Source organism: Gekko japonicus, unplaced genomic scaffold (genome assembly GCF_001447785.1).
Source record: "Gekko japonicus isolate JY-2015 unplaced genomic scaffold, Gekko_japonicus_V1.1 scaffold1297, whole genome shotgun sequence".
Classification (NCBI taxonomy): Eukaryota; Metazoa; Chordata; class Lepidosauria; order Squamata; family Gekkonidae; genus Gekko; species Gekko japonicus.
In genome coordinates this window covers 5,923-18,252 of record NW_015169815.1, presented here as the reverse complement: position 1 = coordinate 18,252, position 12,330 = coordinate 5,923, and the positions used below count along the sequence as shown (strand labels likewise).

Sequence of the window (12,330 nt, the reverse complement as noted above, 5' to 3'; positions counted from 1 at the left end):
AATGGGATGATAGCAAGAAAGAAAAGATACAGGATTCACCTCTTATTTTTACAAAGAAAAGAAGGTTCTAGGCAAGATAAAGAATTAAAGAACTCTGTAAAACGCGCTGACAGAATAGAACTTATAAAAGGGATCAGGCGAAAAGAGAAGAAATCAATTGAAAGAAGAGCAAGGCGTCCCCATAAGAAAAACCACATAGAAAACAAAATAGAACTGGCAAAACAAAAAAGGCGGAATCTGGAAATGAAATACCTCGAGTATAAAGGGGCAAGACATTTATTTGTGATTATCAAAAAGAAGGTGCCCCAGAAGACAACGCTGCAGTATGTACCTGGTGGCAAAATAACCTCTTCTGCCTGTTTAAATTATGGAATGCTCAATGGTTTCTGTGTTGGAAGTTTAAGTACCGGGTAGTGTAACTGTTTGCATGTCTAAACATAGTTAGCAAAGTTCTGTATCTCTGTAAATTAAACGGAATAGTTAGGGAGTACTTAGTTGTCTCAATGTAAGAAGTTAAAAGTAAAAATATACAGACAATGAAAGAGGGAATGTGGCAGCGTATTTATAATTTTGTTCCTGTATGAATTTAACGGTTTTTGTGTTGGAAGTTCAAGTACCGGGTAGTCGAGCTGTTCGCATGTTTAAACGTAGTTAGCAAAATTCTGTATATTCTGTAAATTAAACGGAATATCTGTAAAACGCGCTGAGAGAATAGAACTTATAAAAGGGACCAGGCAAAAAGAGAAGAAATCAATTGAAAGAAGAGCAAGGCGTCCCCATAAGAAAAACCACAAAGAAAACAAAATAGAACTGGCAAAACAGAAAAGGCGGAACCTGAAAATGAAATACCTCGAGTATAAAGGGGCAAGACATTTATTTGTGATTATCAAAAAGAAGGTGCCCCAGAAGACAACGCTGCAGTATGTACCTGGTGGCAAAATAACCTCTTCTGCCTGTTTAAATTATGGAATGCTCAATGGTTTCTGTGTTGGAAGTTTAAGTACCGGGTAGTGTAACTGTTTGCATGTCTAAACATAGTTAGCAAAGTTCTGTATCTCTGTAAATTAAACGGAATAGTTAGGGAGTACTTAGTTGTCTCAATGTAAGAAGTTAAAAGTAAAAATATACAGACAATGAAAGAGCTTAGGAAAAATATAGGTTGAATTATGGTTAGAGAGATAAATATGATAGGAGAACACATCATTAGGTTACTTCTGTTTGCCAAAACTCTTTGTTGTAAGAAGCGACGGCATTTTTTGTTTGTTCTGAAAACCAATAAAAAGATTGTTAAAAAAAAAGAAAAGAAAAAGGATGGAGGTGTGCTGTGAAAACAACATTGTTCATTCCTACGTGAGTTAAAGTGGGTTTCGGCACAGAAATGGAGGCCTAGTGCAGAGGACAAGTAGACTTTATAGTTATGGAACAATAGTAGGAATAAAATAGCAGAAAGTATAGAACAGAGTATGAAAATTGAGTTTTTATTTTGATGAGACTATAGAGTATATAAAATGTACAGATAATTACTGAATTTAACTGGGAAAAGTAGGCTATCATTACTGCTTAGGTTGTTTTAAAAACTTTGGGAAATCTATGCTGAGTAAATAGATGAAAGAGCAGAAGGCTGTCTGTGTTGATCTTGAATTAAAGAGAAGAAAGTCTGGTATTGCAAGTAGGAGAATACTTATATTGGGGTTGGTAGACAGTCTGGTTCATGAATTAGCAAAAAATTTCGCTGTTTGTTTAAATGTTTTAAATGCTTGTTTCCTTACCAATAAAAAAAGAAAGAAAAAATGAATTAGGAAAAATATAGGTTGAATTATGGTTAAAGAGAGATATATGATATGAGAACACATCATTAGGCTACTTCTGTTCGCTGAAATTCTTTGTTGTAAGAAGTAACGGTATTTTTTGTTTGTTTGTTTGTTCTGAAAACCAATAAAAAGATTGTTAAAAAAATATTCTTAAGGCAATTTCAACATTTGGAAAGGCACTCTCTAGTTTGACTTCTGTAACTGTGTTGTTAAGTTCCATGTGAGTGAAAGTTGTTTTCTTGGTTGTTTTAAACTTATCATCATCATCAAGTTTATTGTATTAGCCATTGGCCATAACAAAGCATAAATACAAACACAATCCTTATACAAATTATGGTTAGAGAGATAAATATGATAGGAGAACACATCATTAGGTTACTTCTGTTCGCTGAAACTCTTTGTTGTAAGTAGTGATGGTATTTTTTGTTTGTTTGTTATGAAAACCAATAAAAAGATTGTTAAAAAAAGAAAAAAAAAGAAAAAGAAGGATGGAGGTGTGATGTGAAAACAACATCGTTCATTCCTACGGATGCTTCGTGAGTTATAGTGAGTTTAGGCACAGAAATGGGGGCCTAGTGCAGAGGACAAGTAGACTTTATTTCTGTCATGGCATTTGTAATAAACAGGAGTCTAGTGACACCTTAAAGACTACAGCATTTTATTTTAGCATAAGCTTTTGTGGACTGCAGCCCACTTCTGCAGATACAGTGAGTGGCTCCTCACTGTGCAGTGATTGCATTGGAAGAAGCGGGCTCTAGTCCCTGAAATCTTAGGATAAAACACTACTAGTTCTTAAAGTGCCACAAGATCGTTTTTTGCCACAACAGGCTAAATGGGTATAGCACTGGAATTATGATAGAAATAGTATACAAACAGCCCCAGAAACAAAGCTCTTTGAAACTGAATTCATGAATGCGAGTTCAGCACCAGGTGAGGAAGTCAAGGCATGTACATTATCCTTCCCAGTTTTGGGGTAAACATCCTATCTTTAACCTTAACAGCTTTAAACAACAAAACCAGTAGACAGTAGAAAGCCAATAGGAGGCTGGGGGCTAATCCAGTGGTTTGCAGAGAGTGCCACATGTATTGTTATCTGACCACAGGACTGAGTTTGTGGGTGTGAGCTCAGTGCATGGCACTCTTAGCTCTCAGGGACCAGGTTTGTTCCCTCAAGGTCTGCTCACCTGGAGAAGTTGTGTGCGAGAGGTATTTGGACAAGACCTTCAGGTACCTGCTGTTTTGCTCCAATGCCAACAGCTTCTCTGATGCTGTAGAGACTGAGGTAGAAGGGCATCAGGCTGAGGAGGGGGAAATGATTCCTTAGAAGGGGCTCTTTCCTCATATGATGAACAGGTATCCTTGGATACTGAGGATACCCTCTAGGGCTGGAGAAAGGCGGGAGACTCCATCACGTAGCAGAAAGGGAGGTGCTCAAGTATGTGCTCTGATACAGGCACTGAAAAGCAACTCTAAGTAGCACTAGCAACTAGGAAATTATTCATTTATTTATGTTATTTATAACCGATCTTTCTTACAGGGACTCAAGGTGGATTACTGAGGGCGAGTCAAGACAATAAAACAGATAGGAATAAGGTGGAATTTAAGCTTTGAGGACTGGAGCCCACGTTCTGAAGGCAGCATCCCAAGTGGTTGATTACCTCTGAGATCTCTTTCCTGCCTGTCTTGCATTCCTTTTCATCTTGAAAACTGGTCACATGGATGTGGTAACTGGCTGGGTCCATTGCTGGGTTAAAGCTCACCATAACAGAATCATCACCTAGCCTTGTTCCTTCAATGTTTGGCTCCCACAGGCTACCTGTATGAACAAAAGCATTAGAAAGTTCTGAATATCAAAAATGAATTTAATTAGAACATTTTACTTTTGGTTGTTAGGTCACGAAAGGCCTACAAAAATTAAAACAATATAATGATAGAACAAAACAAATAATTTAAACCCTAGCACAAAATCTACTGAATAAAAAAAATATCTCCGCAAATCAGCACTGTGGGGTTGCAAACAGGACAAAAAAAGAGGGGTGAGATAAATCGCAAGAAACATTAATTAAAACTGTGACCAGGAGCACCTTAGTGGGTTGCCATGTCATTTTCTACACATCAGGCTGTAAATATGAACATCACTTGATGAAACACTACCTATTTGCAGACATGGTGCCGTCATTTTCATGGCAGGATCCATGCAACCTGCAACAAAAAGTGACTTATTAGAATAGTTGCATTCATGTGCGGAAAGATAAGGGAGAATAAGTAGTAATACCTAGCAAGAACAGATTAGCCAAGGATTGCCAACACATTAAGGAAGGATCACCTAAAGGGTCTGATGGAAGTAGGGGGCCTCTAAGATACCTCTGAGGACCAAATCAGCAACAGCTAGAACTGAAGCTTGGCTTGGGAATAAAACTGCGGTTTTTCTACTAAAGGACAACTAGAGTGAGTGAGCTAGAGGTTACTCAGGTCTGGCTCCGTCCCCTTATGCAAAAAATTTATATGAAGGATTTTAATGAAAGGGAGCTAATGGGTCATTTCTTTAAACAGAAGAAATGAGCAGCGGATCAGTCAACAATGGCCAATTTACATACCAACTGAATAAGAACACTGCAAGATTTGCTCCTCCCCCCCTTTAATAGATTAGACACTCTATTTGACCTTCCCCCCCTTTAATAGATTAGACACTCTATTTGACCTAAACTATTAAATAACATGAGTTTACAATGTCTGAATAGCAGGCCATTGCGGAGGAACATTTCTAAGGCACAGATCATCCAGAAAAAAGTGCTCCTCCAGATTAATTTCTAGATGACTGTTAAAACCCTTTAGCTTAGCAAAAAGCTACTATAGTTCTAAAAGATCACTTGAAACAGGTTCTATTGGTTTGGGACTGAGATGTGGCCACTGGCATCTAGGGTCCCGCAACGGTAAGGAAAAAGAGACTCTGGACTCATGTGGTTTCCTTTCCTTGACAACACCAGACTTCACAGAATCCTTCCAATGCAATTAATGGCTAGTATCAAAGATGCATAGGATTAGGAAGGGAGAACAGGTGGTGGATGGGGGGGGTTATCTATGAATAAGAATTAGTTGGCAGGAAGTTGCCAGTGGGCAATTATGCTGAGGGACTGGATCTGTAAAGCCCTCACATATAAGGTACGAGAAGAGGTCACAGACAGTGACTCACTGTACTGCTGAAATGGTACTGCATGAGGCCAGATCAATTTAGGGAAAAAGCCAAGCCTGCATTTAGACACCGCAGCTTTTATTGTTTTTATGCTCCAATGGTTTTTATTGTTGGTTATTTCATTCTCTGCTGGAATTTTATGCTGTGTAATGCCATTAATTTATTGTTACAGACTCCATCAAGGACTATGTTTATGAATGCAGGAGATAAAATTAAAAAACAACAAATAACAAAGAGTGAAAATTACTCAGGTGACTTACCAAATCCTTACCAAATTTTTAGTGTTCCAAAACTGAATTCATTTTTTCAGCTATGAACACTTTAACTCTTCAACTTCTTGAATATTGTAACATTATTTATTTATTTATATTTGAATTTAAATCCCACCCTACCCCGAAGGTATTCTTATTCTTCCCATTCCATACTCATCACTTTCCGTATTTGAGAAGTACCTTCCCATCCTACAAGTTACTTCTCCAGGCCCATCCTTCTTAGGCTTCCTTCATATTTACCTCTGGGCATGATTTATCTTAACACTTTTTGTGTTAAGCTGTAGGTGCTACACAAGTAATAGAATACTGGTATCTTTATCCAGGAACATCTGGGTCTAAAACCTATTCTATAGAGTATAAGATTGTAAAATAAGCCCACATCAACAAATGTCATTACCATCACTACAAGAAGGTTTCTTACCTGGTACTGTATATGACCAGTTTATGCAATTTTGGTCTCCACTAGTGCTTAATTTGGGCAGGTGATGGACAGTCACTTGGTATCTCTGACCTGGCTGCACCACAAAGTGGTTGAAGGAGAAATTCCACTGAGAGAAACAAACATACATAAGATTGGAGCTAGCAAACCTTTTCACTCTATCTCACCCTGTTTCTCTCCTTCTTACAGCCCCTGTGCACATGGCATTTGTACATGCAGGACCCATGATTGCTAGCAGAGCCCCAGTGGTCAAATGCCCCCCCCCCTTTCCTTTTTTCTCCATTAGCAGAAAAGCTGGTTGGATCAAGTCCACAAAAAAGAGGCTATTTCAAATACACTTATACACATCAGTGCACTGTTGATTTCCTACTACACTAGGACCATGACTGCAAAACAAATTCACAAAGATGATGGGGGAAGAGGCAGTTACTGAGCAGCCATGTACAAGGATTCATCTTTTTAGATCCACTTGGTCTGAAAGTGATTTCTCCCTCTCCCGTTCCTTTCTCCCCATGTATGGCAGAGCTTCCTCCATTGTACATAACCTAGCTCCCACACACTTCTCCTCTAAATGACTCCTGCAAATACATCTCTTCTACAGTTTTTAGCAAACATGAGTCTGTCACTGAATCTCAATTGTCTGCTTGCCTTGCAAGTATTTTTTTAAAAGGCTGCCACTGACCTAATGCTCTGTTTTCCTGGATAGTTCTCTTCCCTTCCTACTTCTGTAAACGCACTGCCAACAGAGATAAGAAGGGTAATGGTGGGGAAAGAGATGCAAGAAGGAGAAAGAAAATAAGAGTCCTGCAGCCTTTTCTGATTAAATGACTTGTGCAGTTTTCTGTATGTTTTTGATATCGTAAATACAGGTCTTAGCTTTTTGATTTTCTAAAAAGCAAATACTGGAAGAAGGCGGCAAAGTAATAAATGTAACATTTTCTGTTCTCACTTACCCGACGTCCATTGTCTGGTCTGACCTGGTGAGAAAGGTTGGTCTGAAAATCGAACTGAGCACAGACCTGCCGGTTAGTGCTCACCTCCAGCACGTTTAATTCTGCTCCTCGGAGGAGTAGAATACTTCCTGGTTGTAGAAGGGAGGCAGAAAAAATAGAAAGGAGGGAATTTTCAGAGGACAAATTTATTTTCTCCTTATCTGTATGGAGGGAAAAAAGGATTCATACTGCAGCCTCAGCTCATGGCTGAGTTTCTCAAGTGTGATGGCTTTAAACTGCAGAACACTTCTCCCTCCCTATGAAACACTTTGCTTTTACACTATGAAAAGATGCATGCTTAGCTTGTTAGGAATCAATTTATTCCATGCCTTGGTATAGGTATCACACAACCAGGCTGTCCACAAATCCATCTCACTGGCAGTTCCTGTTACTAATACTGTGCCAGTGAATAGTGCTATTTGGACAGCAGACACTCAGCACAACTCTTCCTAACCCAAATTTGACCTGCTCGAATCTTAGCAACATGGCAGACTAAAACAGACACCCTGGATAGCACCACAGGAACTAGGATCTGTTTCGGTTTGCTGTTGTTTTGGTTCTGCTAGCCATCTGTTAAGCAGCGAGGACTGCAAGGCTCTTAGCAAAAGGAACCAAAAGAGACATCTAGAGAGAAGGCGGAAGAATTGAAAAATCTGGCCCATCACAGAAAATGTCTGCCACCCATTTACTCATGTCCCTGCCAGACTGAAGCTGTCCCGTATGAACAAGACATGAACATATACTGTACTTAGCAGCTAAATTATGGAAACTCTATTGCTTCTAGCGTGAAGATATTTGGTCAACGTATATAGCTTGCTGTGGATCAGAGAGGATGTTTTGCTTGCAGAAAGTCAAGACCAGGGGGTGGTGGTGGTGGAGTTAGATAAGGCTGTTCTTTAGCAATAATGTGGCAAGCCAAATTCATAATTAGGAACTTGGCATGTTAAGGGGGAAGGGCTGAGACACTACCAAACTGCAGTGTTATGGCAGATGCTACATGGGAACCATGATCTACCAAGAAAAAGAAGAGATTGGATTTATACCCCGCCCTTCACTACCCAAAGGAGTCTCAGAGCGGCTTACAAACTCCTTTCCCTTCCCCTCCCCACAACAGACACCCTGTGAGGTAGGTGGGGCTGAGAGAGCTCTGACAGAAACTGCTCTTTTTCAAGGACAGCTCTGACTGAACTATGGCTTGCCCAAGGTCATCCAGCAGGTGCAAGAGGAGGAGTGGGGAATCAAACCCGGTTCTCCCAGATTAGAGTCCGCGCACTTAACCACTACACCAAACTAGCTCTCTAGAAGACACACTATTATTTATTTATTATTATTTTATCTATTTAATTTATACCCCGCCCTCCCCGCTGAAGGTGGACTCAGGGCAGCTTACAGACATCTTATAAAATACAATTAAAACCAATCAAAAGCATAAATACCAATTATTAAAAATATCGTTAAAACAGTTAAATATACTAAAAATGCTGGAACATTATTAAGAGAACAGGAACAAAATTATTTATCATATGCCTTAGGTGACCATATAATTCCCATACACACCAGCTCAGTCTAATCACTTTGTTGTGCAGCGGGTACAGACTAAGGCCAGAATGCAGACTGCAAAGGTGGTAGATCCAGGGCCCAGGGACACTCCATGGTGCATGATGTGGCTCCTTAGTCAAATGCCTGGTGGAAGAGCTCTGTCTTGCAGGCTCTGTGGAACTGTAAAAGGGGGAGCTCATTCCACCAGGATGGAGCCACCACTGAGAAGGCCCTGGCTATTGCCAGCCTGGCATCTTTGGGGCCTGGAAGGGCCAACCAATTTTGCACCCCTGAATGCAGTGCTCTCCGGGGAACATGTGGGGAAAGGCAGTCCCTCAGGTACACTAGTAAAGAAGGCACTAAACTCTGCTCATCTTTGAATTCCATCCTGAACACCCGGTATTACATTTTATCACAGCTACCCTCTAAGGAGCATGGGGTGGCATACACCTCTCTTCATTTTGTCATCACAGCAACCCCTTGAATAAGGCTGTAGTGAGAGAGTAATTGGCTCAAGGTCACACACATAGTAGAGCAAGGACTTGAACCTGGGCCTCTCTGGTCTTATATCACACACTGGATCTCTTCATGCAACGAAAATGGTTCCCGAAGCATCCAAAAATGGAAATGGCCTGAACAAGGCTTTGACGGCCAAGAATACCTCCTGGTTTTGGTAACTATGCAGACACCTAGTTTTCTTATCGATAAATTACAAATTAACTATTCTTAGACTTGCAGTTAGATACATCTGTTTTTGACCAAAAGTGTGACACAGAGGGATAATATCTTTTTTGTTTTGAGGAATGGTCACCAGTATTTTGAGGTACCACTTAAGTAGGGACAACAGCTCCTTTAAATACCAGGCCTCCAAGCTGTATATTAAACTGTTCTTACTTACCATCAGTTGCCACCTTCCACTGTATATTCAGCACAGGAAGCAGTTCTCCCCCTTCACCAGGGAGAACATCTGCATGGACCTCAAGAGATCTTGGAGCTGAGGGAGTCCATTCTGAAACCTTAAGCCAGGACTTATCCAAGCAAGTACCTACCAATTAAACCAAGCTTTAACATAAATGAAGTCCCATTTCTAAGAGGACAACTGAAACACCTGAGGATCAGAACTGACTGCTAACCCCCCCCCCCAATGTGGTACAGCACAGGAAGCTACCTAAAAAACTCCTTCCAAGTAAAACACGAATATAGTAAGGAAAAGACTGGGTTAAAATATCTTACTGATACACTGTTTTCAACATGAAGTGACTGTGTATTTGTGTAAAACAGAGCATTAAAAAATGGCATTTTGCTCTTGCAGTTTGAAAAGGTTCCGTGCATCCACAGAGATGCAGGTCCAGGGGGAAAAACAGAAAGTTTTGGAACAAAAACTGGTTTTCCTCTATTCTGCCCCCCCCCCCCCCCCGGGCTTCCCCCTTATTTTCCCAATGGGAAAAATTGAAAGTTCGGGGGTGCCCAAGATAGAAATGCTTGTGTTAAATATTTTCTTTTTTGGCATGAGTGAAATGATTTTAAAGACAAGTTTTATTTACTCAGGATGTGTAAGAATCTACAGCAGGGGGTCCCCTAACCTTTTGGAGCCTGCAGGCACCTCTGAAATTCTGACACAGTGTGGTGGGCACAGTGACAAAATGGTTGCCACAGGAAGGTGGAGCCAGCCACAAAATGGCTACTGCAGCTTACCTTCTGTCACATATTGAAGACCTGTGAAGACCCTTGTGGTCTGGTGGCAGCTGCTTCCAAAGCAATATTTTAAAAATGCTACTAATCAAATCACTAATGGCCAGTCTCAGAAGTCTTGGTAGGCAAAAGCCCCACCTGGCTGCACCCACTTTCTAAAAACACTAGGTGGGTGCCAAGAAACACCATGTTGGGGACACCTTATCTACAGCATTATAAAATAATTTCTGTGCTATACTTTAGATATATTTTGAAGGATATGATTCATCTGGCCACGATTAATACGCTGTAATGTGTAAAATCCACTATTAAAGAGATTAATGTTTTCAGTGTTATTAAATTTAACTCAGGTATGCTGCTAAACTTATTACAGTGGTTTCTCTGCAATTCACTTCTGTTTACTACAGAACGTGTACTTCCAATATTCAGCTTTTCTCTTTTCTTCCTTCTCACCAGCAAAAACTAACATACATGTGGCCAGGGTAGCACTGGAGGCAGTAGTTAGTTCCTGGTCATTAGTACTACATACATTTGCAATTTTGCTTGTAGAGAACTACAACATGTAGACTTTTACATTAAAGAAATATGCCAAAAGTAAAGTACTTTTGTATATACGTCTTAAATTAGAAGCAGCGCATGCAGTAAAAAGTTCAGGCTTCATAACAAAGAGTGGTATTTCAATTCTTCTCGATTTAAAAGAAAAGAGAAGCAAAACTCAAAATGTCTAGAAGTTTTACATCACTATACATAGCAGGACTACTTCACTTCGGTGCATGTGCGGACAGTGGTGAAAGGAAAACCAGTAGAAAATTTCCTCTGATCCATCAAAACTAGTGCCTGGTAATTGTCACCATGAAGAGAAGCTATGGTCATACTGCATCATGAGTGAAACTGCATTGTACTGCACTCTCCAATAAGAAAGCCTACTATAGGAACAAACAGGCTGCTTAATACACCCCTTCCTGACACATCCACGCCAAACAGAGAATGAAATTTACTAGCTTTTTAAGCCCACCATATTCCTAAAATTCTGAACAATCAAGAATACTTTAAAACAACCCTTATCTTCTGTCCTACAATTCTTACGCCATCGCCTGCCTCACATGCCTATTGTTATTACTGGCCTTAGATATGAAAGCTCCATGTCAAAGTAGTTAGGCTGACAGTCTAAAGGCTTAGCATAAATCTCTTGCTCTAAAATAAATGAGATAAAAGCAATTTTTTTTTAAAAAAAATGATACTTACTGTTTCTCACAATGCAGTGTAGACCCTGCAGGAAAGAGAACAACCATGTCATTGAGTGGACCAATGCTTACTCACACCTGAAACAGCTACATTGAGACAGCACAATGTAATTAACAAGCTACAGTAAGCCCATCAGGAGAGGGAATCTCTGAAGTCCTCTGGCTTGATCATACCCTGGAATGTGGATCCAGTAACAAAGGTCTGGTTGCCATGTTCTAATTAAATGAAACAAGATGTCGTTTGTCCTCTTGGCTTACAAAGCAGGATTAAACTGTGTTTTAGAATCCTGGCTTTCAGGCAAGAGAACAACCCAACTGCAGTTTCTTGGAAACTGGGAAACTTTCAATATCTGAGCCACATGCAAAGGGGAAGGGGAGAAGGCATGCTAACTCAAGGATTTCACAAGACAAAGCATTGATCTTTGTACTGGCTTAGCAACCCTTTCTTCCTCCACAGTTGCTAGAAGGATCTCTGCACAGGAGGCAGATATATACGGAGTGCTGAACCAGGAAGTAACTTTATTGTCCTATTCAAGATTCAGAAAATAAAGGGAGGAAAACAAAAGTACAAGACAGTAAATACTTGCAATAAAACCAAAGTAATTTGTATATGGGTATAAACAAATCCAAGGGTGAAACTGTGCTACTGTCTAGTTAACTGTATGTCTAATTCTAAGTGACTGCAGACTATGTTCATTTTACATGGTTAGTCCAGAGCAAAACCAGCCCAAGAGACAGGTGAAGGGTTGGTGAAAGGTTGCCCACAAATGGGACCAGAAGTTGTAGTGAAATAAATGAGGAAGGAAGGCACTCCTGGTAGGTAGGAAGGAAACCCTAACCAGGGTACAATGGGGAAGGACTGGCTGGCAGAAGGGCAGACCAGTCTGGAATGGAAGATGGATAAGCTAATAGATAATATAACACTTAAAAAGATGTGGAAGGGTTAAGACTGGGAAGGAAAGCAAACTGAGAAAGAAGAAAGCACACTCTGCTTGTTTTGAAGAGGAATGGTCCAGTGATTTAATGCTCATGGTGGAAGAAGGCTCTGGAGGTGAAGCAACCACAAAAAGGGTGACCTGGAATGCCCTTCTTACCTGGATTTACCTGTGTGCCATTGAAGAAGTGTGATACCAGCCCAACTTGGGGGA

At 40.3% G+C, this 12,330-nt stretch overlaps 1 protein-coding gene across 1 annotated transcript in view; it reads right to left on the bottom strand.

Annotated features, from left to right (window-relative positions):
- The window catches only part of IL17RA (interleukin 17 receptor A), a gene marked incomplete at its 5' end in the record, with an annotated part of 26,558 nt that extends 15,350 nt beyond the window's left edge, over positions 1 to 11,208 (bottom strand). Inside the window, 6 exons of the mRNA XM_015417165.1 lie at positions 3,470 to 3,627; positions 3,966 to 4,013; positions 5,698 to 5,824; positions 6,669 to 6,796; positions 9,145 to 9,291; positions 11,184 to 11,208. Of these exons, the coding sequence (XP_015272651.1) occupies positions 3,470 to 3,627; positions 3,966 to 4,013; positions 5,698 to 5,824; positions 6,669 to 6,796; positions 9,145 to 9,291; positions 11,184 to 11,208 (633 nt within the window). The remainder of the gene's footprint in view (positions 1 to 3,469; positions 3,628 to 3,965; positions 4,014 to 5,697; positions 5,825 to 6,668; positions 6,797 to 9,144; positions 9,292 to 11,183) is intronic.
- Positions 11,209 to 12,330: the final 1,122 nt, after the last annotated feature.